At 44.9% G+C, this 27110-nt stretch overlaps 2 protein-coding genes and 1 non-coding gene across 13 annotated transcripts in view; 2 read left to right on the forward strand and 1 right to left on the reverse strand.

Annotated features, from left to right (window-relative positions):
* Nucleotides 1-4659: 4659 nt before the first annotated feature.
* On the forward strand, nt 4660-26973 carry LOC109438836 (trophinin). The gene is given in 18 exon segments (XM_074323297.1): nt 4660-4693; nt 12162-12277; nt 13696-13771; nt 13774-13806; nt 13809-14067; nt 14069-14879; nt 15546-15650; nt 15757-15820; nt 16081-16160; nt 16689-16780; nt 17034-17149; nt 17383-17446; nt 18008-18119; nt 18916-19436; nt 19492-20563; nt 20565-20830; nt 21004-21063; nt 26866-26973. Coding segments are annotated over 16 exon segments (3810 nt in total). The 3' UTR covers nt 20820-20830; nt 21004-21063; nt 26866-26973.
* On the forward strand, nt 17648-17776 carry LOC141569796 (small nucleolar RNA SNORA11). Its single transcript, XR_012493591.1, has one exon. It is a non-coding gene; the product is annotated as a small nucleolar RNA SNORA11 (small nucleolar RNA).
* The window catches only part of PFKFB1 (6-phosphofructo-2-kinase/fructose-2,6-biphosphatase 1), a 65732-nt gene continuing 61099 nt past the window's right edge, over nt 22478-27110 (reverse strand). For 5 of the 11 annotated variants that reach the window (XM_074324146.1, XM_074324150.1, XM_074324145.1 and 2 more), the window contains 4 exons: nt 26900-27029; nt 24589-24707; nt 24239-24301; nt 23144-23242 (listed from right to left, as the gene is read on the reverse strand). In XM_074324146.1, coding sequence (XP_074180247.1) covers nt 23210-23242; nt 24239-24301; nt 24589-24707; nt 26900-27029 — 345 coding nt within the window. In that variant the 3' untranslated portion in view covers nt 23144-23209. Of the gene's footprint in view, nt 22795-23143; nt 23243-24238; nt 24302-24588; nt 24708-26899; nt 27030-27110 lie in introns of those variants that run through there. The other 6 variants (XM_074324147.1, XM_074324144.1, XM_074324151.1 and 3 more) reach the window with 3 other exon arrangements.

Here is a 27110-nt window from a genome sequence, read left to right on the forward strand (position 1 = left end):
AATGAACTTAAAGAAATGGAAATATGTGACTTAAATAAAAGAGAATTCAAGATTGCAGTTCTGAAAAAAACTCAACGAGATGCAAGAAAACACAGACAGGCAGTTTAGTGAACTCAGAAACACAATAAATAAACAAAATGAACATTTTACCAAAGAGAGTGAAATTTTAAAAAAGAAATTTTAAAAAAGTAGAATTTCTGGAGATGAAGAACTCAATAAAAGAAATGAAGACTGAAATAATACATCTGGCCAGGTAGCAGAAAGACTCAGTGATATCGAAGACAGAAATCTGGAAGTGCACAGATCAAAGAAGAGAGAGACTTGAGACTTAAAAGAAATGAAAGAACTCTGCAAGAACTTTCTTACTCCATCAGAAAGGGCAATATAAGAATAATGTGCATACCAGGAGAAGAAAGGGAGAAGGGAATAGAGACTATATTCAAACAAATAGTTGATAAGAACTTCCCAAACATGTGGAAAGAGCTGGATCCTTGAATATAAGAAGCAAATAGAATACCTAATTACCTCAATCCCAACAGGCCTTCTCCAAGGCACATTGTACTGAAGTTGTCAAAAATTAACGACAAGGAAAGAATCCTCAAGGCAGCCAGGGAAAAGAAGACGGTAATCTACAAAGGAAAGTCCATTAGATTATTATCACATTTTTCAGCAGAAACTCTACAAGCCAGGAGGGAGTGGAATCAAATATTCAAACTATTAAAAGAGAGAAATTATGAGCCAAGAATATATCCAGCAAAGATATCCTTTAGATATGAAGGAGGAATAAAGACCTTTCCAGACACAGAGAAGCTGAGGGAATTTTCTAACACAAGACCTGCGCAACAAGAAATACTGCAGGATTAGATCAAATATATGGTGGTGGAAAGAGAACTGACTCTGGGTGGTGAACACACAATGTGCTCTATATGGATGATCTATTACAGAATTCTACACATGAAATCTGTGTAACTTTACTAACAATTGCTACCCAAATAAACTTTAATTAAAAAAAAGAAAAGACATACTGAAGAAAGATATTTGACCTGAAACAAAAGAGCAAAAAGATACAAAACCATGAGTAGTATTATAAACAGACAGACAGAAGCAGGAAATGGCAACCCCTACACCAAATAGGACACTATACACCTAAAAATAACATACAGGGTAAGGAAGAGAAAAAAAACACTTAAAAAAAGAGGAAAATGACAACTTGCTACTACAGAGTAAAAATCAACTCACAACATAAGTAGGGATAATTGTGAGAACAAAAACATAAAACATGAGAAAATAAAGGTCTGAACTGGTAAAAGGAAATGGAGAAAGAAAGCATGTTAAAGAAAATGGAATACTCTATGAAACTTTGTTTTATATAAACTTAATGGTAACCACTAAAAAAAAACACAGAACTCAAATATATAACACAAAAAAGAAAGAAACAGAGGGAAAAATTATAGAATACCACCACACTGAAATAATAGACAGCAACAAAAAGGAAAAAAAACAGTGGAGAAAACGTCCTACCAGAAATCCAAAGATAGAATGATAGGAGATCCTCATATATCAATCATCATCACACTAAATGTAAAAGGACTGAACTCACCAATAAAAAGACACAGAGTAGCAGATTGGATCAAAACACTAAAACCAACCATAGGTTGCCTCCAAGAGATACATCTCAGGTACAAGGACACATTTATAGACAAAAAGTGAAAGGGTGGAAATTGACACTCCAAGCAAATGATATTCAGACAAAAGCAGGTGTAGTTATGCTGATATGAGATGAAACAGACTACAGGAAAAAACAGGTAACAAGAGACAAATGTGGACATTTCATAATGATAAAGAGGACTATACAACAAGAAGACAAAACAATCATCAATATTTATGCCACCAATCAGGGAGCACCAAAATATACCAAGCAACTACTACCAACTAAAGGGAGAAATTGACTGAAACACAATTATAGTAGGGGACGTAACTACATCATTGACAGCTATGGATAGATCATCCAAACAGAAAATAAATAACGAAATAGCAGCCCTAAATGACACATTAGATGAAGTGGACATAATTGACATATATAGAGCACTTCATCCTAAAACATCAGAACATACATTCTTTTCTAGTGTACATGGAACATTCTTAAGATAGACCACATATTGGGACATAAAACTAGCCTCAGCGAATTTAAGAAGATTGAAATCATACCAAGCATTTTCTCTGATCACAAGGCTTTGAAATTGGATATCAACTGAAAAAAGAAAGTGGGAAAAAACACAAATACATGGAGATTAAACAACATACTTTTAAAGAACGACTGGGTCAAAGAAGAAGTTAGAGGAGAGATCAAAAGATACATAGAAACAAATGACAGTGAAAATACATCTTACCAAAATTTTTGGGATGCAGCAAAAGCAGTTTTAAGAGGAAAATTTATCTCATTACAGGCCTATCTCAAGAAACAAGAAAACTCCCAAATAAGTAACCTCATGTTACAACTTAAAGAACTAGAAAAAGAAGAACAAGTAAAACCCAAGGTTAGCAGAAGAAAGGAAATAACAAAAACTAGAGCAGAACTAAATGAAATAGAAAACAAAAAGACAATAGAAAAAATTAATGTGACAAAGAACTGGTTCTTTGAAAAGATTAACAAAATTGACAAACCCTTGGCTAGACTCACTAAGATAAAAAGAGAGAAGACACTAATTAACAAAATCAGAAACGCAAAAGGGGAAGTTATCACGGACACCACAGAAATACAAAGGATCATCCAAGAATACTATGAAGGACTATATGCCACCAAATTCAATAACCTAGAAGAAATGGACAAGTTCTTAGAAACATATAGCCTTCCAAGGCTGAACCATGAAGAACTGGAAAATCTAAACAGACTGATTACCAGTAACGGATCTTCAATAAATGGTGCTGGGAGAATTGGATAGCCACATGCAAAAGAATGAAACTGGACTGCTATCTGTCACCATGTACCAAAGTTAATTCAAAATGGATCAAAGACTTAAGCATAAGACCTTACACAATAAACTGCATAGAAGAAAACATAGGTACTAAACTTATGGACCTTGGGTTCAAAGAGCATTTTATGAATTTGACTCCAAAGGCAATGGAAGTAAAAGCTAAAATAAACGAATGAGAGTATATGAAACTTAAAAGCTTCTGCACAGCAAAAGAAACCATCGACAAAATAAAGAGGCCACCAACTGAATGGGAGAAGATTTTTGCAAACAGTGCCTCCGATAAGGGGCTAATATCCAGAATATACAAGGAACTCATGCAACTCAACAACAGAAAAACATACAACCCAATTAAGAAATGGGCAGAGGACTTGAAGAGACATTTCTCCAAAGAGGACATACAAATGGCAAAAAAGACATATGAAAAAATGCTCAACATCACTGATCATTAGAGAAATGAAAATCAAAACCACAATGAGATATCACCTCACCCCAGTCAGAATGGCTATCGTCAACAAGACAAATAGTGACAAGTGTTGGAGAGGCTGTGGAGTAAAAGGAACCCTCAGACACTGTTGGTGGCAATGCAGACTGGTGCAGCCGTTATGGAAGGCAGTGTGGAGGTTCCTCAAAAAATTACACATAGAATTACCATATGACCCAGCAATCCCTGTCCTGGGTATCTACCCAAAAAGTGTGAAAACATTTAGAGATAAAGACACGTGTGCTCCAATGTTCATTGCAGCTTTGTTTACGGTGGCCAAGATATGGAAACAACCAAAATGTTATTCGATAGATGAATGGATAAAGAAGTTGTGGTATATATACACAATGGAATAATATTCGGCGGTAAGAAAAGATGATATAGGAACATTTGTGACAACATGGATGGATCTTGAGAGTATAATGCTGAGCGAAATAAGTCAGACAGAAAAAGCAGAGAACCATGTGATTTAACTGATATGTGGTATATAAACCAAAAACAACAAAAGAACAAGAGAACCAAATGAGAAACAAAAACTCATACACACAGACAATAGTTTAGTGGTTACCAGAGGGTAAGGGGGGTGGGGGGTGGGAGATGAGGGTAAGGGGGATCGAATATATGGTGATGGAAGGAGAACTGACTCTGGGTGGTGAACACACAATGGGATTTATAGATGATGTAATACAGAATTGTACACCTGAAATCTATGTAATTTTACTAACAATTGTCACCCCAATAAATTTAAAAAATAAATGAAAAAAAGACATAAGGGAATATTCAAGAACTGTGGGACAGTTACAAGAGGTGTAACATATGTTAATGGGAATACAAGAAGGAGAAGAAAGAGAGGAACGAACAGGAAATATTTGAAGTAATAGTGACTGAGAATTTTTCAAAATTAATGACAGACACTAAATAATCCAGGAAGTCCAGAGAACACTAAGCGGGATAAATACCCCCCAAATCTGCACCTAGGCATATCATTTTCAAACTGCAGGAAACCAAAGACAGAGAAAAATCTTAAATCAGGTAGGTAAAGACTTCAACTTTGTTTACCTTAAAATAATAGTTTTAGGTGACATCATAAAAATGGCACCAGTGAGGTGGGCTTCTTGAGTTCTTCCCTGGAAGTTACCACAAATTGAACGTCTGTAGCTCATCAAAGGATTCTCTGCTCATTACACAGAACAGCTAAGAGACATGCACGAGGATTACCTGAAGGTGGGCAAACCTGGTGAGCGGGGGAAGAGGGAAGGGAGAGGTGTGGATAGGGGGTCCTAGGATGCAGACCGGAAATTTCAGCAGCCAGGGTGTGGCCTCCTTCCCTGCACCCCACAGTCCTGTCAAAGGATCAGCACATAGGACAGTGGTGCCCAGTGTCCCAGGCAGAGTCCTCAGCTGAGAACTGCAGCTGGGCTCTCTAAGTCAGACAGAAAGCAAAGAAAACAACATACGTGGATCCCTCTCCTCATTGTCCCACAGTTCTCCCTACCCCTACCCTTCCAGAGTTTTAAACTAGTCCCAGAATGGGAAGGAGTAGTGTCAGATTACAGAGAAGGTGTAACCCTCAAGAACTGGAAAGAGCTGGTTTGCAGCTGTGACCTAGGGAAGAGGCTGTGACTAGTGTGACACTGGTGGGCTTGCCAGGGAGACAAAGGTGACTGCCTACCCTGGGTAGCTCCCAGCAGGGCAATTACATCTGCTGAGACACACGCAGGAGTCTGCAGGGGGTGACAGAGGCAGCCCTGGGCTTTCAGAAACTCAGAAATCTCACACCCTCCCCTCCACACCCCCTGGTGGAAAAAGTGCCCTAAGACCCAGGAGACCTCCACACAGGAAAGAAGCTCACCTCCCAGTGGCTGGATGTGGTGCTCTCAGCCTGCGTTTGTGCAGGCAAGAGCAGAAACTACACTGACTTTGTAAAAACTACCAACCACATACCATAGCACCACCCATCTAGAACTGCGTTGCCAAGGTCACTCTGGGTGCCAGGTGGACGGCTCTGCCTCCATAAGATGCAGAGGAGTTTTTGTACAGCAGAGGACAACGTGGAGATAGCTTGGTGGACTTAAGCCAAGACTGGTGCTGTTTTTTAATATATATATAATTTTATCCCCTTTCTCTCTCTCTTCTTTTTTCTTTTCCTTGCTCTACTTTTCCTCCTTCTTTCCATTTTTCTGTTTTGATTTTTTTTTGGTGTTGCTATTTTTTGTTTTGTGTTTTTGTATGTTGCTTTTGTATTTTTGATATTTTGGTGTGTGTTGAGTGTTGGTTGTTGGTTGTTTTCATATGTGACTGTATTTATTATTTGTTATCATTGTTGTTGTTGTTGTGCTTGTTGGTTTGTTTTGTTGTGAAATTGCCCTACCAGGGCCCAGCCCAAGAGTCACAAGAATCAACACACCCAGAAGCCAACTCCAGACCAAACCAGAGTACTACCAGGTTTGACCTACAAGTGACACACCCAGAGGGAATTCTCTACAGGCACAAGAGCGCATAGAGGCCAAGCCTCATCTGAAGGGTCAACTCTCACATAGCAGCACATACACTGTGAGCATAGACAACTCTCACAGCCAGTCAGCCTGGGAGTCAATACCACCCACTGACAAGCCAAAAGCAATTAAAGCTCAACTTCAACCGCAGAATACACACAACACAAGGGACACCTCTGGAACACATGCACAGGAGAATAGGGAGACTGTGTACTCCCAATATAAAGGACACATACTACAATAGTCCACCCACCTCTAGAGATCTAGGGGATCTACCTAGTACATTGAAGCAAACACAGTCAGGCAGAATGAGGAAACAAAGAAACATGTCCCAAATAAAAGAACAGAAGAAACCTCCAGAACTGGAATTAAATTAAATAGAGGTAACCAACCTATCAGAGACAAGAGTTTAGAAAACTGATTATAAGAATGTTTAAGGAACTTAGTGAGAACATAAAGAAGGATAAAGAAATCATAAAAAACAACCAGTTAGAAATAAAAAATACAATAACTGAAATAAAAAACACACTTGAAGGAGTTACCAGCAGGTTAGATGAAGCAGAGGATCGAATCAGCGATTTAGAAGACAAGTTAGTAGAGATCACCCAATCAGAACAACAAAAAGAAAAAAGAATAGACAACAATGAAAATAGTTTAAGAGGGGGATAACATCAAGCGCAACAACATGTGCATCATAGAAATACCAGAAGGAGCAGAGAGGGAGCAAGAGCTGGAGAATGTATTTGAAGTAATGATGACTGAAAACTTCCCTAACCTGGTGAAAGAAATCGACATACAAGCCCAGGAGGTGCAGAGTTCCAACCAAGATGAACCCAAACAGGCCCACACCAAGACACATTATAGTTAAAATGACAAAGGTTAAAGACAAAGAGAGAATCTTAAAAGCAGCAAGAGATGGACAGTGGGTTACTTATGAGGATGCTCCCCTTAGACTATCAGCTGACTTTTTATTACAGAAACATTGGAGGCCAGGAGAGAGTGGCAGGAGATACTCAAAGTGACGAAAAACAAAGGCCTACAACCTAGGTTGTTTATCCAGCAAGGCTATCATTTAAAATTGAAGGAGAGATAAAGAGCTTCCTAGAAAAGAATAAGCTAAAGGATTTCATTACCACCAAGGCAGCATTGCAGGAAATGTTAAAAGGGTTTCTTTAAGCAGAAGAAAGACAAGAACAATCTCACTAATGAAGAGCGGAAATACAAACACCAAAATGGCAATAACTGTTGACCTATCAATAATAATTTAAAATGTAAATGGATTAAATGCTCTAATCAAAAGACATAGGGGTGCTGAGTGGATAAGAAAACAAGACCCTTGCATATGCTGTATGCAAGAGACTCACCTCAGATCAAAAGACACACACAGGCTGAAAGTAAAGAGATGGAATAAGATATTTCATGCAAACAGAAATGAGAAAAAATCTGGAGTAGCAATACTTATATCTGACAAAATAGACTTTAAAATGAAGAATATAATAAAAGACAAAGAAGGGCACTACATAATAATAAAGGGATCGATCCAACAAGAAGACACAACCCTAGTAACCATCTATGTACCCAATGTAGGAGCACAAAAATATATAAAACAGATATTGACTGACATAAAGACAGAGATCAACAGCAACACTATCATAGTAGGGGACTTCAACACACCACTGACAACAAGGGACAGATCCTCCAGAGAGAAAATCAATACGGAAACTGCGGCCTTAAATAATAGATTAGACCAGTTGGATTTAATCGATATTTTTGGAGCATTTCACCCCAAAGTTGCAGAATATACACTCTTCTTGTGTATACATGGAACTTTTCCCAAGAAGAACCACATGTTAGACCACAAAAGAAGTCTCGATAAATCTAAGAAAACTGAAATCATTTTGAGCATCTTATTTGACCCTAGTGCTATGAAATTAGAAATCAATTACAGGGGAAAAAAAACACTGGAAAACACACAAATACATGGAGGCTGAATAACATGTTACTAAATAATGAATAGGTCAACAAAGGAAGAAATCAAAAGATACCTCGAGACAAATGAAAATGAGAACACAATGACACAAAATCTATGGGATGCAGAGAAAGCAGTTTTAAGAGGGAAATTCATAGCAAAGGAGGCCTACCTAAAGAAACAAGAAAAATCTCAAATCAACAGTGTATCCTTACCGCTAAGGGAACTGGAAAAAGAACAGCAAAATAAGCCCAAAGGGAGTACAAGGAAGGAAATAACAAAGATCAGAGAGGAAATAAATGAAATAGAGACCAAAAAACAATACGAAGATCAATGAAACCAAGAGCTGTTTTTTTGAGAAGATAAACAAAATTGAAAAACCCTTAGCCAGACTCATGAAAAAAAAAAAAAAAAAAAAAAAAAAAGAGAGACAGAGCGAGAGAGAGGACCCAACTTAATAAAAATCATAAATGAAAGAGGAGAAGTGACAACAGACACTGCAGAAACACCCACACACAAAAAAAATAAGAAAATTCTATGAGCAACTACATGCCAAAAATTAGACAATGTGGAAGAAATGGATAATTTTCGAGAAGTATATAACCTTACAAGGCTAACTCAAGAAGAAATGGAAAATCTGAATAGACTAATTACTACTTAGGAAATTGAATTGGTAGTCAACAAGCTTCCAAAAAACAAAAGCCCTGGACAAGATGGCTTCACAGCTGAATTTTACCAAATATTCAAAAAAGAATTATCACCTATTCTCCTCAAACTGTTGCAAAAAATCCAGAAGGAAGGATGGATTTCAAACTCTTTTTATGAGGCCACTATCACCCTGAACCCCAAATCAGACAAAGACATTACATGAAAAGAAAAACTACAGGTCAATACTATATATGTATGTATACATAAGTAATGTGTAGTGTGGTATGTTTTCAAACTTCACATAAATAGTATCATATTAAAAGATCAGTAGGTAAATATCCATTTTGATATATATTTTAACTGTTGCAAAGTAGCCCACTGAACTAACAAGCCACAGTTTACTTATAAAATTGCCTGTTTCTTTTTAATTTGTGGCAGCCTTCTAATTCTGTTGTATTACAAATGATTCTGCAATAAACGTTCATGTTCATGGATCCTTAGAAACATGTTTCTCTTGGATACTACCTAGTAGTGGAATTTCGGGTTATAGGTCATACTTATCTTTAATTTTACCAGATAATGTAGTTGGACAAATGTATACCTGTACAAATACTGAATGAGATACTCCTATTCTCCTTAACACTGTGTATTATCAATCTTTCTCTTTTTTTTAGATTTTTAGTTTTTACTAATTAGTAGACAAAAGTGGTGTCTTACTTTATGGTAATTTGCATTTCTATAATTACATGCTTAATTGGTTTTCATTCTGGCCAGTCTCAGATGCAGCTTATTTTATTTATTTATTTGTTTGTTTGTTTATTAATTTTGGTATTAGGTTGGTGCAAAAATAATTGCGGTTTTTGCAATTTTTAACCATTTAAACCACAATTATTTTTGCACCAACCTAATAGTAACTTTTATGAGGATCACTAGATTTAGCCAACATACTCTCATACTCTGTACTTCTGCTGAAGTCTCTACTGGTAACAATTTGATGACAGTTTCTGTGTAAGTATGATTTTGGCTGCCAGTAAGATAAAATCCAACCCCAAACTGACTTAAAATGAGTGGTGGTTGTATCATTTATTAGGGAAGTTGAGGGATAGCACTGGCTTTTGGAGTGGCTTAATGAAAAATTCAAAAATAACAATGGGAGGAAGGAGGAAGTAAAGGGAGGAGAGGGGATAAATAGCACAGGAAGAAGTAAAGATGAAGAGGTAACATAATATACTCTGATGTCCATTGTGCGAAGCAGGACATGAGTTCTGAGGTCTCAGAGATGAACCAAACCTATGTGATGGGGCCATAAAAGAGCTCAGAATCCAGCAGGTAGGACAGAGAATAAACCGGTAAACAGAGAGCACTCACCCAGTTTAAGTGTTCTGACGGAGCCATGCAAAAGACTAAGGGGGAAATTATCTTCGGGTGATCTGAGAAGGTTTCTTGGAGAAAGCAGCCTTCAAACCAGTCCTTTCAGGAGGGCAGGCCTTTTATAGGCAGGCATGGGGGTGGGGTTGGAGTGGGGAACAAAGACATTCCAGGAGGAGGACCAGCTTGAGCAAAGGTATGGCACTGGTAGAAAGCAGAAGTGTTTGGGGGATGGAGAGTCATTCACTGTGACTGAGGCCTGAGAGCTGGCAGGGGCCTATCGTGGAGGGCCTTGAATGACAGGCTAAGGAGCTTGGATTTAAGCCTGCAGGCCAAGAGGACCCTTGGAGGCTGTAGGTATGGCTAGCTTTGTGCTTTGAAATATGGTTGTGAGGGCCTCCGTGAGAATGGAGTGGAGTGAAGCAGATGGGAAGCAGGCACATTAGGGCACAGACCCATCCGCCAATGGGCCATGTGCCCCTACTCTCAAGAGGAGCCCCTCAGAGCCCAAAGTCCTCCAGGAGAACTCTTTCTTTTCCCCTTCTTTTCTGCAAATGTCCTCCTCCTCCCACAGGACCCAGATCAAATATACCCTTTCTGGAAGTTTCCAGTGCCTTCCTGTTGGTGGTTTCCTCTGTGAGCTCCCTCAGTACCCTGCTCTGGGATTCCTAGGTGACATGAAGTATTCTTATGCATGCCAGTTAAATGAAGACCTCTTCAAGCACAGGGTTTGAATCTCATCCATTTTTGCATCTCCAATGCTTAGCATGGGTTTGGGCACATTTGAAACCATTGGGAAACTTTTCACCAGTGCATTAGAGAAAGACAAAGTACATGAATGGAAAGAAGAAATAGAGAGAGAGAGAAGACTTGGACAGAGGGAGGCAAGGGGGCAGATAGATAAGGGTGTTAGGACGGGCAAGAGAAAGGAGAGGAAGAGAGAGGAGAAAAGAAAAGTACAGGGCCAATATGGGATTCTTTTCTCTTCCCTTCAGTAGACCAAATAGCAGCCCTAGCACAGTGAGTGTCAGGCTTTGGAATCAACCAGACGTGGGTTCATATCCTGCTTCTGTCACTTACTGGCCATGTGCCTTTAGACAAGGCACTTCAACTTCCCGGACATTAATTTCATCAACGGTGAAATGATGATAGTATTAGTTCTTCCTTCACGATTGTTTTAGAACTTAAGAATAAATATGAGTTCTTTGAGGACAGGCATCCTCTCTTACTTGTCTTTGCCCAGCGTCCAACAAGAGCCTTGGCACAGCTGTGTGCTCACAAATATTTAATGATTGAGTGAATAAATGAGCGCCCAAAGAGACCTGTTTTCTGTACTGGGGAGCAGTGCTCCATTGAGAGAGAGGGAGGAAGAGAGAGAAAGAGAGAGACAGAGACACAGAGAGAGAGAGGCTAAGTACTTGCTTAGTGCACAACTAAAGGAGGAACACGTCAGCAATAAAAATTTTCAGCTATGTTGATGTTCTTTAAAAGCATCAATATAATCATCAGGGAATAAACAAAAACCTTTGGTAGACTTTCTTACATTTACTGTTTTTATTCTGACTTGCATATGATGTGGGGGCACCCTATCTTTTAGTGCTTAGCTTTCATCTTGTCATACTTGTGAGACAGAAATCAATATGACCTAGGTCCCTGCCTCCCTGAGCCACTCCTGGGGAGACAGACACCCCCACACGCTACAGCAACTCACTATGTAATTAGTGTTGGTATAGAGGGGGATGTAGCAAGCGTTAGTGCGGGGGCTCAGAGCAGCGTTTCTCTGAGCGGGAACAGAGGAATCAAATAGGAATGGGGATACAGGGCAAGGGATAGAGAAATCAGCTGAGAATAGGAGAGAGTGATTGCTGAATAAGGGGTAGTAAACAGAAAGGAGACCACGTTGAGGAGCATGGAAAGATGGAAGTGGGGGTGGGGAGGTTGACAGGCAGGGAAGGAGACCTCTCCAGAGGTGGAAAGGGGCAGGACCACTTCCAGCTGGGGAGGGGTTAGCTGACAGGCGCAGACCTAAGGAGAGGCTTGGAGAGAGCTGACGCCTTCTGGACTCAAAAGGACAAGGTGAGCTAAGGTGTCCAGGTTTAGTGAAGACTCTTTGGGGGCCTCTGGGCTGCAGCTTCAACAGGCTTGATTTCACATGCTCCAAAGGTTTGAAGAAAACCTGCTAGGCGTTCAGGAGCTAACTGCATCAAAGTGTTTGGGTTTTATAGGTGCCTGGACCCGAATCGTACGGGAGGAAAGAGGGGACAGAATCTCCTTTGGGCCACAGAAAGGAGAGATGTGGACCCTGTTTGGGCCACAGAAACGAGGGATGCAGACTCGTTTGGTAATGCAGAAAGGAGAGATCAATAAATCATTCAGAAGACAGGAAGACATGAGCAGAACCCAGTTTGGGAGGGCGATAGGTGATTTCAGGACTCCCTTAGGCTGGAGAAAGGGGTCAGTATCTGGTTTGGTGCACAGAAAGTAAGGATCGGGACCTAGGGAAAGGATGGGGCAGAATCCCATTTGAACAGCTGTAATGACCTGGCTCAGACGGGAGAAGAGAGGGGTGGTACCCAGTTGATTCTGGTTTGAAAAAGGAAGGGACAGAACCCGGTAGGTTCCGGGAACAAGGAATACACAAAAGCATAGTACCGTTGGATTTGTGGGTGGGGTATCCATGCTGCAGAAAAGGCGGGATCTGTCACTTGCAGACATGGATGTGGGGGAGTGGTGTTGGGGTAGGGGCGGTGCAGGGACTTACTGCAGATAGATAGGAGGGGGCGTATTAAAGGAAGGGGAGGTAACGGAGAAATACTGCAGAGTGGAGGGAGGGGGCTTATCTGGAAGGGGCGGTGAGTGGCTGTACAGCTAAGGAAAGGTAGGCGGTGTTGGGGAAGTGGCGGTGCAAAGAGGAGCTGCAGAGTGGAGGACGGGGTCCGTATTGGGGGAAGGGTTGGACTGAGATGTGATACAGTTTAGAAAGAGTGTGTCACGGGTGGGCCGAGGTGTTCTTTTGCTCTGAGAGCAGGGAGTGTACGTCAGATTGAGGTGGTCAGATTGTTCGGTCCACCAAAGCTGAGCGCTGAGGGCCTTAGATCGGGGTGCCGCTACTCCACCCCTCCCCACCCCGCATCTGATCGGTGCGCACGCGCACTATTAAGTTGCGGTAGGGGACGTGTATAGGGTGAAGGGGAGAGATGGTAGAACTGACTTATGGTTTCTTGTAGGCAAAAGGATCTAGGGTTTGGAAACCCGGTCTAGGTTTGTAGGTCTGAGAACCCAGTAGTTGAGGGTTTGGGGCCCAAGGTTAGATGAAATTCTCCACTCTTTCAGGATAGGCAGGAGGTCTGATGAATTTCCACCTCCCTCTTATTCTTCCCTAACTCAGACCCCTTCCCATCAGGCTCAACTGTTACCTGGCATTCCAGAAAAATGGATAGGAAAAATGACTACAGTTATAGGATATCCCCATTGCAGGTGAGGCCTCTCTGCATTCTCACCAGCCCATCTGCCCCATCCTATATTCACTTCCTGCTCTTGAGCCCCCTACCACTCTTTAGTTACATAATTTCCTGCCTGGCCTGTCTTAGTCATCCCCTGCATGGTGGAGGAGGACAAAAACACCTGCCTGTCTCTTTCTTTTGCCCCCTTCCTCTTCCCTTACCCTCCCCTTCTCACTGATCAGAGGGAGGTCTTCATGAAAATGGTGGGCTGTAGGGAGGTCAGATGGATAAGCTGATCATAATTCTAAGTGTGTAGGGCCCTCTGCTTCCCCCTGGGAGTTTGGAGCTTCACTTCCCTCCAGATGTACAGGTTGAGACCACTGAAGAGGACAGTGTTTGATGCACACTCTCTTGGCGGCAACAAAGGACCCCTGGCCATGGATGCACCAGTTGCCAACCGGCCTAAGAAAAGCAAAACCTACATGGCTGCTATTAAGACTACTATTAATACCATACCTGCTGCCCCTCCAGTCCCATCTGCCAGTGTGATTACCACCACCAAGCCTACAATACCTTTACAGGCTTTAAAACTGCCAATCATCCCCCAGATCAACTAGGCTTCAGCTACCATCGAGGCAGCCAGTACTCAGGCTTCTTCAGTTACCACTCAGCCTAAGAAAGCCAGCAAGACAAAGAGTCATTGCTAAGGCAGCCCAAGGCTCCCAATCTCCAGCTGGCAGTGAGAATTTCACTACACAGATCAAGTCACCTTTGCAGGCCCTAAACCTACCAGTCACCCCACAGAGTACCCAGGCTCCACTTGCCGGTAAGTCAGCCAATTTCCAGTCCTTGATAGCCTCCACCAAGCCTAAGAAAGCTCCCAAGGCTAAGAAGGCTGCCAATAAGGCCATAGTTAGTGCCACTGAGCTCTCACGGGCTTTAGCTACCACCTACACAACTACCACTCAAGGTCAAATTACCAATGAGACAACCAATACCAAGGCCACAGCAGCCTCCATTCAAACTAAAAAAGCCTCCAAAGACAAGAAGGCAACTGTTAAAGGAACAAATACTGACACAGAGCTCCCAGAGGCCCCAAATGCCACTGAAAGAGGTATCAGGCAGTTTGAGGCCTCAGCAGCAGCTCTCCGGCCCCAAAAATCCAAAGGCAGAAAAGCTACCAATAAGGGTGAAAATTCTGCCTATGAGATCTCTGAGGCCCTACTTGTTACTCAAATGGTTACAAACCAAGCCCTAACAGCCAACTTCCAGGTTAAGAGAGGGTCCAGGGCCCGGAAGACTGCTACTAAGTCCAGGGCAGCTGACAACCAAATTCAAATTGTTGACCAAGGATCCCAGGCCAAGATGCCCAGCTCTCAGACCAACATACATGCCCTTGAGACTCAGGTTGCTGCTACTGTCCAGGCCCTGGCAGATGACTACCTGGCTCAGTTGAGTCTGGAGCCCACAACCAAGACCCTGGGCAAGAGGAACCGAAAGGTGAGATCTCTGATACACCATCCTTAACTTTGCCTTTTGTTTCCATTCTTATCCTCGTAGTTTATTCATTTATTCTACAAAATTTTACTGAGCCTTTTTACTCTGAGCTAGTCCCTGTGCTCACATAGGCTGTGAGAGGTGCTGAGAAGAATGTGATGTAGTTCCTGCTCCCTGGCAGCTCAGATTGGTGGGGAAATAAGACATTCATACACTTAGCTACAACCTGTATATAATTCAACTTGTATTTACATAGTAGTTACCATGTGGCAGGCTTTGTGTTGGGTATAGTCACACAGGTTATGTTCTTATGTTTTGAAAGTAACTCTTACCAGCTAGGGATCATAGGTCCCAGTTTTACAGATAAGAAAACTGAGTCCCAGAGAGGTGAAGTGACTTGTCCAAGGGGTAGAGATAGCAGAATCAGTGGTGGCCAAAAGAAGTGGAACCCCAGGCTCGGCCCTTTGGTTGCTCCTGTCCTGGCAGGAAAATGAAATGCCTTCCTGGAAGAAAGGTGAAAGACAAGTCTAGGATGCAGGGTGGCCAATGGTTAGGTCAGGTTCCACTACAGGGAGGATTTAGGGGACTTTCAGGAGGAGGCAGCGTAAGGAGACAGAGCCGTCTCTTTCACCTGGTGACTCTGGACTTTCCTTCTTTCTGGTGATGCAGTCCAAGTATCTGAATGGGGAAGAGAGAGGTGGCAGTAATTACAAGTGGATCCCATGGGGCTGGAGGCCTCTGCCACCCCGAGATGTGGCCATTTTGCAAGAAAGGGTAAGAATCCTATGTTGCCCAGTCTCTTCTTCACCCTCTTCTCTGTTGTCCTTCCGAGTTTTATGAAAACATACTGAGATTTCCCAATGTATTCCTCTTCCTCCAGGAAAATAAGTTGGTGAAATACCTGTTGGTTAAGGACCAGACAAAGATCCCCATCAAACGCTCAGGTAGAGTCATACCAACCCTCCTCCCTGAGCTCTCCTCTTCACTCCCCTCTCTCCCATGCCATGGATCTAACCATTTACCCTTATGGCCTCCTCATTCTCTCATATGTCCTCCCCTACCCTCCTCACATTCTGCCATGGCTGGTATCTTGCTTTAACACAGTTTAGGACTCAGATTGCACTGACCCCACAGGGCTGGCAAAAGGGCTGCAGCTTTGTGGCCCCTGCTCAGCTCAGTTCCTCCCACCTCTCCATTCCTGCAGATATGCTGAAGGATGTCATCCAAGAATATGGTGAATATTTCCCAGACATTATTGAACGAGCAAGCTACGCTTTGGAGAAAGCGAAGGGGCAGCCTTGGGGGATGGACGCAATGGGGAAGCCTTGAATTGAACAAAGGCATACATGTCCTTTCTGGGGGTACCACAGAGACTCGCTAACCCAGCCCATCACTGTGCTGATGGGCAGACAGTGGCCTAGGGAGGTATATACACTAGCCTGGGGTCACACAGCAAGTCAGTAGTAACAGCACAGCTAGGACTCAAGCCACCCAACTTAGTCCCAGCTTCTGTTTGCTGCTGGATATGTCCTATAATGTATTTCAGATGCTCACCTATCCCTTCCATTCCCCATTCTGTCTCCGTAGATTCCCACTAATCAGAAAGATGATGTTGATAACAATGGCACATTTGTTGCCTGTTTGCTGTGTTCTGGCCACTTAGCTAAGTGCTTTATTTACATTATCTCACTGATCTCTCTCTCTCTCTCTCTCTCTCTCTCTCTCTCTCTCTCTCTCTCTCTCTCTCTCTCAGGTCACTGATGCCTAGGCTGAAAATTTTGTGATCTGACAGGTTATTCTTTTACTTGGCAGATGTTTCGAGTCAATCTGAAGGAAATTGATAAGGAGAGTAGCTTGTATATTCTCATCAGCACTCAGGAATCCTCTGCAGGCATACTGGGAATGTAAGCTGGTAAAGGGCTGGGGTGGGAGGGAGGCTTCTGCTTTTGTTGCCACATCTCCTTAGAGAGTCAGGAAAGGTGGCCTAAAAAGCCCCTGTTTCAGCTCCCGCATGTTGTTGGAGCTCTGCACACAATAGTGGTGCCTGATTATGATTGAAGGGTGTGGAAGCCTGGGGCAGGGCATTCCTACTGTCAGGTCGTCTGTTTCTCTGGTCGTCTGCTGGACATAAACCTTCTCTCTGTCCTATTCCTCTAGGACCAAGGATACACCCAAACTAGGTCTTCTCATGGTGCTTCTCAGCATCATCTTCATGAATGGAAATCGGTCCAGTGAGTGTGAGTGGCTGTGCGTGCAGCTGAATGGGCGGCCAGTCGGAATTCCATGTATTCATTTTCTGTCCCTGTCTCTTGCCTCCCCTTGCAGCTGTCATCTAGGACAAAGAACCATTTGGCCTTCTTCTAGTGACCATGTATGTGTTCACTACTTTCCTCGCTTCATTGAAATGGCCTCATGTGCTGGAGAGTTCTCTTCCATTTTGGGAAATGCCTCTACTCTCATCTGGGAAGTTCTGACCTCTGTTCATGGATTATTTTTCCTATTGTCAGGGTGAGGCACTCGCTTTTTGGGAAAGTGAGGAAACTCATCACAGACGAGTTCGTGAAGCAGAAGTAAGTGGTGTTTTAGCACTTTGTCAGGCCCTGAAGTGTTCTGGGTGTGCTGGTCTGGTTCAGGAAGTACTTGTGCAGTCCTTTTCTTACACTAGCTTTAAAGGTATGGGCATCCTGTGTCCTAAAACTGAGTGCTGTCCACAGTTCCCATCAGTGGACCATTCGAAGGCTGGGCCAGATCAAACACAAGTCCCATGTTATGGGGTGTGCTCAGAGCAGGGTGCCTGAAGAATGGCTCCTCTGTTTACAACACACCCAACAGGAACTTGGGTTTACTCCTCACAGGTGGAAGGATACTTTAGCTTTCCTGTGACATCATGCTCTATACACGCTTCCCCTGCAGCACCAAGTGACTACTTTGCACAGAGCCAAAGAGAAATGGCTCAATACTGGAGGCCAAGACCATGAACTGTTTGGGAGTGAGTCTGGGGAAGGAAGGTCTTGGAAATCCTTCTCTAGGAACTGAGTTTATATTTGTTTAATGGAAATTGCCAACTGGTGTCCAGTGGTTAGTTGACAGATTTGCTTGGTTAGAAGACAGTTTCATTTCCTTTCTCCAAGGTACCTGGAATACCAGAGGGTTCCCAACAGCAAACCACCTGAATATGAATTCTGGGGCTTGCGCTTCTACCATGAGACTAGCAAGATGAAAGTCCTCAAGTTTGCATGCAAGGTAATGGGAATCCTGCCCTGACTTGGCATATTGAAGGTATGGGTTGCCCCTCATTGGGGCAGGCTATGGGCAGAGTTGGGCAGGTACAAGGAAGCCCGCAGTTCATATACAAACATATAGAATTTCATTAATGTGGCAGAGTGCTGCTCAACATAATTTACATTGTTTCATTCATTCTTCATACTTTGTATTAGTCTGCTCAGGCTGCCATAACAAAATACCATAGCATGGGTGGCTTAAATGACAAATTTATTTTCTCATGGTCCTAGAGGCTAGAAGTCTCACATTAAGGTTCAGCAGAGTCAGTCCCTGTTGAAGCCTCTCTTCCTGGCTTGCAGACAGATGCGTTCTTCACATGGTGGGGAGAGAGCCTCTTCTTATAAGGACAGTAATTCTATTGGATCAGTGCCCCACTGTTCTGACTTCATTTAACATTACCTCCATAAAGGTCCTATCTCTATACAATCACATTGGGGCCTGGTGCTTTATCATATGAAATTTAGTGGGGGGGAGGACGCAAACATTCAATCCATAATATATTTACTCTTTTATCATTTCCCATATTACAGATGAAGACACTTATGCTCAGCAAGGTTAAGTAACTTATCCAAGGTCACACAACACCTAAGTTTTCAGAGCTAAAATTTGATCTCAAGACTGACCCATGCTAGAGCCCCAGTAACTAAGAACTTAAAAAAAATACTGCTATTAGTTTTATATAAAGCCCATTAAGTAGGTACATAATATGTAATTATAAATGTTATTTTACTTATAATGATTATTATTCCCATTTCAGGTACAGAAGAAAGACCCCAAGGACTGGGCTGCTCAGTACCGGGAGGCAGTGGAGATGGAAGTTCAGGCTGCAGCTGTAGCTGTGGTTGAGGCTGAGGCCAGGGCTGAGGCAAGAGCCCAAATGGGAATTGGAGAGGAAGCTGTGGCTGGGCCTTAGAATTGGGATGACATGGATATCGACTGCCTAACAAGGTAGCAATTAGGCAATGATTGTCAGGCCTGGAGCAGAATTTCACTTGAAATTGAGGCTCAATCCCAAGAAAATGCAGATGCCAGCACCAACATCAACTTCAGCAGAGGAACTAGTGCAGGAGCTAGCTTCCGTGATGCTGCTAGTATTAGCATCAGTGGTGCAACCAGTGGTGGCTTTGGTGGCAGAGCTGGCATTAGCTTCAGTGGCACACTCAGCACCAGTGCCAGCTTCAGCAGCACAGCCAGCCTTAGTTTTGGTGGCACACCAAGCACCAGCTCTAGTTTCAACAGTGAAGCCAGGATTAGCTTTGGTGGCACTCCCTTGTACCAGTGCCAGCTTCAGTGGTGGGGTCAGCTCCAGTCTCAGTGGTCCACTCATCACCAGTATCAGTTTCAGCAGTGAAACCAGCGTTAGCTTTGATGGCACCCCTTGTACCAGCATCAGTGGTGAGGTCAGCTATAGTCCCAGTGGTCCACTCATCACCAGTACCAGTTTAAGTAGTGGAGCCAGCTCTGGCTTTGGAGGCACACTCAACACCACTGCTGGCTTCAGTAGTGCACTCGTTACCAGTACCAGCTTTGGCAGTGCACCTAGCACCAGTGTGGTATTTAGTGGTGCACTTAGCACAACCTCTGGCTTTGGTGGCACACTCAGCACTAGTGTCTGCTTTGGTAGCTCTCCTAGCTCTGGTGCCAGCTGTGGTGGCACACTCAATACTAGTATCTGCTTCGGTAGCTCTCCTACCACCAGGGCTGGTTTTGACAGCATACTCAGCACCAGTGTCTCCTTTGTTGGCTCTTTCAGCACCATTGCTGATTTTGGTGGTATGCTAAGCACCAATGTCTGCTTCGGTGGCTCTCCTGGCACTAGTGCCAACATTAGTGGTGCACTCAACACCAGTGCTAGTTTTAGCAGTGCTGTCAGCACGAGTACCGGTTTCAGTGGTGCACCTACCACCAACTCTGTCTTTGGCGGTGTGTTCAGCACCAGTGCTGACTTCAGTGGGGCACTTAGCACTGCTACTGACTTTGGCAGTGCTCCCAGCACCAGCATTGGGTTTGGTGGCACTCCCAGTACCAGCCTCTGCTTTGTCAGTGTGTCTAGCACCAACCTATGCTTTAGTGGCCCTCTTAGCACCAGCACCTGCTTTAGTGGAACTACCAGTGCCAGTTTTGGTGATGGACCCAGCACCAGTGTGGGTTTTAGCTTTGGCAATGGGTTAAGTACCAGTACTGGATTTGGTGGTGGACTCAGCACCAGTGCTGGCTTCAGTGGTGGACTGAGCACCAGTGCTGGCTTTGGTGGCAGACTGATCTCCAGCGATGGCTTTGGTGGTGGACTGGTCACCAATGCTGGTTTTCGCAGCACATTTGGCACCAGTGCTGGCTTTAGTGGTAGCCTCAGCATCAGTGATGGCTTTGGCAGTGGGCCTAATTCCAACTTCGACGGAAGACTGAGTACCAATGAGTACCATCATTGGCTTTGGCAGTGGTTCCAACACCAGCATTGGCTTTATTGGCGAACTCAGCACCAGCACTGGCTTCAATAGTGGACCCAGTTCTATTGTTGGCTTCAGCGGTGGACTGTGCACCAGTGCTGGCTTCAGCGGTGGACCGAGCCGTGGTGCTGGCTTTGGCGGTGGACTGAGCAACAGTGCTGGCTTTGGTGGTGGAGCCACCAGTCTTGGTGCCTGTAGCTTCTCCTATGGCTAGTGAGGTTACAGGTAATTACAGCATTTCCACAGCCAAGGCCCACGGGGATGGATATAAGAGCTGGGAGATGTTATAAGAAACCCCAAAGTGGGAGGGCAGCGTGGGGAAATGAGGACAATGAAGGAAGCATGAGAAAACAGTATATTTGGTGCTAAAATATGTTCCTGTTTGGTTTTGTTTTCAGGTTATTTCCCATGTTTACAGATACCGCTAGAATTGCAGCAGTCCTTCCCATGGAGCCAAGGTACCTCCTTGGAATGTTTGTCCACACAGCAGTCTAAGCAGATACTACCAATCAGCTGCAGGGGGCATGCTATGAAAAATCTGGTTGCTAATCCTGCGTTATTGTTTGCTTTTTTTTAATGTGCTGTCATATTTTAGTATCAAAGTTACATTACATTTACAAAATTAATCGGGGTATTTTTCTTTTATTGTGTGTAGGTTGTTGTGAGTGACGGTTTGGGTTCATGGAAGAGCTAGAGATCAGCATAGCTCTTTCGGGAATGTGGGCTCCAGCTTTAGGCTACAAGGCAAGTGTGACTTCAGTAGGATAGAGACCTGGGGAAGCATGGCAGTCAAGCAGATAATAGCGTGAACAAAGATAAGGAAAGGGAAAGCCTGGAACAGAAGGCAGAAAGAGGGTTCTGGACAGTATGTATAGAATCATTTTGAGATGTTTGTGTAAGAATGGAAGGATAAGGAGGTAAGTAGAGGTGGACACAGGAACAAGGGAGGGTTTTATTGGGATAGGAGAGAGGCCTGAGCATGTTGCATAGACTGGGGGCAAAAGCCAATAGAAAAGGACAGAACATAGATAAGGAATAGTCAGGAATTGACTGAAGTAGCTCATCGCTGAGAAAGTGGGATGGGATAGAGTAACAGAAAAAAGAGCGTGCGCCTGACTTTGAACAGGATTTAAGGGTGGCTATGGAAGCAGATAAATGTAGATTTCCTTCAAGCAGTGGTCAGAAACCCTGTAGTAGATTCCAACAAAAAAAGGCAATGTGGATTATTCAAGGTTTGGGTCTTGCTGGTGGTTGTGATAGAAGGACAAAGGAACAAAGGCAGAGAGTGTATGAGTCTGTCTTTTCAGCACTGGGTTGCTGGTAACTGCCCAGAAATACTACATGCATGCATACTGTGTGGGAGGCACACTGCTAGGGCTCCTGTGGACGACACAGAAAGTTGTAAGGAGAACGTGTCAGCGGTAAGATAGTGGGATGCTTGTATTTAAGAAGTCACAGTAGGGAGAAGTCTAAATGATGCCAACATCCATGGAGCGGGTGATCAGTGAAATTGATGGGGCCAGGAGACTTGGAGGCCAAGGTATTATTTGGATTATTTATATGGACAGTGATATCACTCAGGATGGCAGCAAGAGATGGTGAAGAAAGGAGCGCTGTGGTCCAAGTACAGCTTCTTCTCGGAGTATAGGGATGATGGTGTCATGCCCCCAGCCACACTGCCCACTAAAGAACAAGGCCCATAGGCAGTCACAGAGAACTATCTCCTCCCTCACTTTTTGAGGTACTACCCCAAAACCCTCCCTTTCAGAAAACGCTCACCCAAGCCACACCCCACAGCAACAGAGCCACTTCACAGGGTCGGGATCTTGATCCTGTGGGAGAAGCCTCACAATGACCTACTCTCCCCCTTGATAGGCAATAAAATAAGTTTTTATTGATAAGTGAATAAAAATTAAGAAAAATAGTTTCATCCAGAGCTAGACAGCTCCTTAGTTGTAGCTAGAAGTCAAGACCTGCTTTGGAGCTGCTGAGGACTTCTTCACTGGAAGCAGAGCTTTCCCAGTGAGGCCAAGTCCAAAGTTTTCTTAGGGTAGGAGAAGAGCAAGGATAGCTGTTCTTAAAGGTGGAAGACAGTGAGGAAACAGGCAGTTTGACCTTCTGGGAAGGACTCAGTAGTGGGCAGGGACGGTGTCCAGGGCTTCCTCAGGTTCTCGGGTGATGTCCACATTCTGAGAGGAGATAGCCCAGGATTAATATAAAGAAGACAGCAGTGTGGAGCCCCAGCCCCTCCCCTGTCTGTTGTCCTCACTGCCAGGCTCCCCTCCTTCAGCCAGGCCTGGATCCTGACCTTTTCTCAGACAAGCCTGGGGGAATCTCAGCCAGAGGCCTTTTGGCAGGGGTTGCTCTAGCCCCACATCTCTTGTGGTGCCTCCAACACTGTGGTTCCAGTATTCCTGGGTGCTGGTTATTCTACGTGATGGTGTGAAACACCCAAGGTCTGAGACACTGGTGTGGCTTTTCTGTGGAAACAGGTGCTTTCGCCATGTGCCTGCTTAGGCCATGGAGTCCCTCACCTACCTCAGGCTTCTCCCGGTGTGTGTTCACGGCCTCCACGTTCAGGTAGATGGACTCCACTTTGCAGCCTCAAAAAGAACAACCCGTCCATCCATAAACCCCCTAGGAAAGCACAGGTCTTCCCTAAGATGTCATTCCCTTCCCCACCCATCACCACCCACATCCCCAGCGCCACGCTGTGTGCAGTTGTGACTGCCCTGTACTGAGGGGAATTTACACCAGCTCTGATATGTGTGGAGGAAAACAGGCCTAAGAAGCAGCCAATGGGATGACCTCCCAGCTCTTCCTCTAATAGTCTCAGCATTCTCTGAGCCTCAGTTGTTCAACTGTCAATGGGAAGGAGATAAAAGGAGCTGATCTCTGTGTCCTCCCTCAACTCTTGTGGACAGCAATCTAATCTATATAATAATGATGGAGCTCTGCAGATCCTCAGAGCTGTGTCAGATGGTGAAATGCTGGAAGAGTCCTGGGCCACTGCCTTGGGGCCATCAGTCCCAGGTAAAGTTTATTTAGAGGACAATGGTTATGGGTGTGGAAGGTCACAAGGGAGTTCTGGGGAGCCTGAAGAAGGAGGGGGATGGTATCACTGGGGCCTGGGGCTGGCAGAGGAAGCCCAATGCCTGTGAAAACTCCCTTAGTTCCATCCCTGTGGATGGCACTCGACTCCGTGCTTCAGTACACCATCCGCCATGTTCACACCCCAGAAGAGATTTGAGTCTGTCTCTTCCCTGCTCATAAACCTTTCACAGCTGACTAATGCCGCAAGAGTCTAAACTGCCCAGGCTGGTCTTTGACATTTTTCTTTAATCTGGCCCCTACGTATACTTATTCTGGTCCCCTTTGTGGACCCTCCCCTCCTTCTATAGCTTGGTGCTCTACGCACAGTGCTTTGGTAGAGACAGAGAAAGTTGGGGCCAGGCCCTAGTTTAGAGTCCATCCTAGTCCTTGCCCTTCTCATCACCAGTCCTGCTTCCACCACTACATCTAACTACCTATCCAAGGAACCTCTCCCAGGACTCTGCTGGGCAAATGGTAGACACTAGAGGCATGCTCATGGCCTTTGTGTGCCTTTCCCCAGATGAAGGTGGGGGCTCTCACCGTAAGCCACAGGTGTGAGTTTGAGCACAGTGTGCAAAGGGCACTTGAGATATGGCAGCTCATCTGGAAAGGAGGAAAAAACAGCCATCAGAGACAGGGTGCTGGGGAGGTCACCAAGTCCCCAGGCCTGCAGGTTTAGAGCACTCTCCCCTGTCCACACCCCTTCCCCAGGGAGGGCCTCCCCAGGATCCCACTCCCCCGACCCTGCAGGGTGCAGTGCTGAGAGCAGGGTGGTCAGAGAGGAAGGGGGCAGAGAGGAGGCAGGAGGGCCCTAGGGAATGCAGACAGACTGTGGGTCCCCCAGGAGGGTCGGGCTGACCACCTTGGAGGTGGCCTAGCTCCTCACTCACAGTGCAACCATGACGCCAAGGCAGGCCTTCCTCCCGCCGCAGCCTCGGTCGGGCCTTCCACAGGCTCCCCCACCACACAGGCCCACGGTACACCTGAGCAAGTGTTTTCTGACACCCTGCTGAGCGCCAGGGCCCTTGGTTGAGGTGTGCACGCACCCGGGCAGCCCCCACAGCTTTCTCCCCACCCGGGCCTGCACCTTCTGACTCCTCTCAGTCTTGTTGATGGATGAGCGTTCCTCGATTCACTTGTTTCCAGTTATTGACTACTACGCATTACGTTTTCTGAATATTCACTTACCATGTTTTGTATGGGCCTAGGTTTTATTTACCAGACAGCCCTGAGGGGCGGGGATGATCAGGTACATTCCAGGGATGAGGAAAGTGAGGCTCTGAGAGGGAAGACACTCGCCCTAAGGCACACAGCTAGGAAGTGACAGCACTGGGCTTTGAACCCAGAACCCTCTGAGTTCGAATGTGTGCTCTGCCCACTGCAGTCTGCTGCCACCGCCTTCAAGGGGCTCGCAGGGTCCTGGGGGCAACACCCCCACTTCTCACCACTCTTTGATGACACCCACCCAGGCTGCCCTTACTGCTCCCAGAACCCCACCCCTCATCGCTTCCCACCCCTGAGGTTCATCCTGGGCTTTAAGGTGCCTGCCAGCGCCCTCCCATCCCCCTGAGACATCCGGTTTGGCGATTTCCTGTTTGCCCATCCCCTTCGTCCTTGTATCTTTGTCACCATCACAACCAACCAGGCCCCGGCCCGGCCCCAGCACTTTGGTGCACTATCTCCTTCCAACCTCACTGATACTCTGCAGGGGTTACTGTTCCTCATGGAACACACAACAGCTCAGACTCAGAGACGGGAAGCTACCTGCCTGAGGTCTCTGACCCAGCTCTGCCACCGCCTCCACAAATGATCTTGGCCCCACTTTTCCTCTCTCTGGCCCTCAGAGTTCCCATCTCTCAGGCACAGGATTGGACTAGGTTGTACTCTGAGGGTGCCCCAGCTCTGAGATCTGCATTCTTAGTCGCATCATCTCTCTGGGCCTCAGTTTCCTCACCTGAGTAATGGGGGTAGGAGCCTGTCCCCAGCCCTGCCTGCCATAGCTCCCAGCTGTGAGCAGCTGGTGTGGTCTGTGCACGAAAGCAGGTAGGAAGTAGGAAAAGCAGGGTGCAAACAGGACGTGCACGTGCTGCCCACACACTCCATGTGTGTCTGAGAGGGCAGGGCACCTGGAATGCATCTGGGATCGACATCCCTCCCTGACCCCCTGAGCCCCGTGACCTTGGGCCAGTCAGTTCACCTCTCAGAGCCTCCATTTCCTCACCTGCACAGTTGGGTCACAGTGCCCGCCTTACAGCACTGAGCAGCGGAGATGTGGACGGTGTCAGAAATCTAGCAACACAAGGACCCCCATTCCAACCCTTGTCACCTTTTTCCAGAGAGGCGATTGAGGACCCGGCAGAGGAAATGACTTGTCCAATGTCAAGTTCTCAAGTGCCCCGGGTTTCAATTCTGCATGACTCCATCTTACAAGTGCATTTGATTTTGAAACTAGCAAGGTAGAAATGATACAAATCCGCAGGACATTGCACACTTCAAATACAACTTTGCACTCACTGTCCTCACACACCCTCACAGTATTCCGGAGATGCCAGCACTTCAGCATCCACATCAGAAATGGACTCTCACACCTGAAGGTGACACAACTGTCCCTTGCCAGGCCACCTGCCCTAGTTTGCAATTAAGTATATGAAGTCAGTGTATAAATATAATTACAATGTCTGGATATTTTTAAAAGAAATAATCATTTAAAACATTTAAAATGAAAACATCACTATCTTGAGGAAATCATCTCTACAGCAAAGACAGAAACCTGTAATAAGGACCATAAGGCCACAAAAGGTCCATTACCACCTGATGATAGCATGCTTCAGAGAAATACTGGCTCAGCATTTCCAGGTTGAGGCAGACTGTTAAGGTTGGCTTTGAAAATGTTAGCTCAGAATGATAGTAATACTAATAACAGAAGCTAACACATATATAGCCCATGTTATGTGAAATATGTTGATTTCTTTAAACTTCATTATTCTCCCCACATTACAGATGAGGAAACTAAAACCAAAGAGGTTAAAGTAATTTGCCAAAGCTAGCACATGACAGAGCAAGAACCTGAGATCAGGCTCTTTGTTCTAGATACTGTACTCTTAACTACTAAGATGTAAACCACCAATTGCTGGTGTCAGGTTCTCAAACATGTGATTTTTTTCCAGCTGCCCTTGCCAGGAACAGAGAGGAGAGTGGTACCTGAGCTCTTATCCAGGAAGTAGGCCAGGAGGCACCGCATGACAGCCTGGTGGCAGATCACCAGTACATTTTCCTGCCGTTCTAGCTCCATTATAACTGGCTCCAGACGCTGAACCAGATCCTCATAGGACTGAAAATAAGAGAAATACTTCAGTAAGAAAGGGAGATGAGGTACATTTGCCCAGAGCAGAGGAACTCTAGACTAGGAATC

Source organism: Rhinolophus sinicus, chromosome X, assembly GCF_036562045.2.
Source record: "Rhinolophus sinicus isolate RSC01 chromosome X, ASM3656204v1, whole genome shotgun sequence".
Taxonomy (NCBI): domain Eukaryota; kingdom Metazoa; phylum Chordata; class Mammalia; order Chiroptera; family Rhinolophidae; genus Rhinolophus; species Rhinolophus sinicus.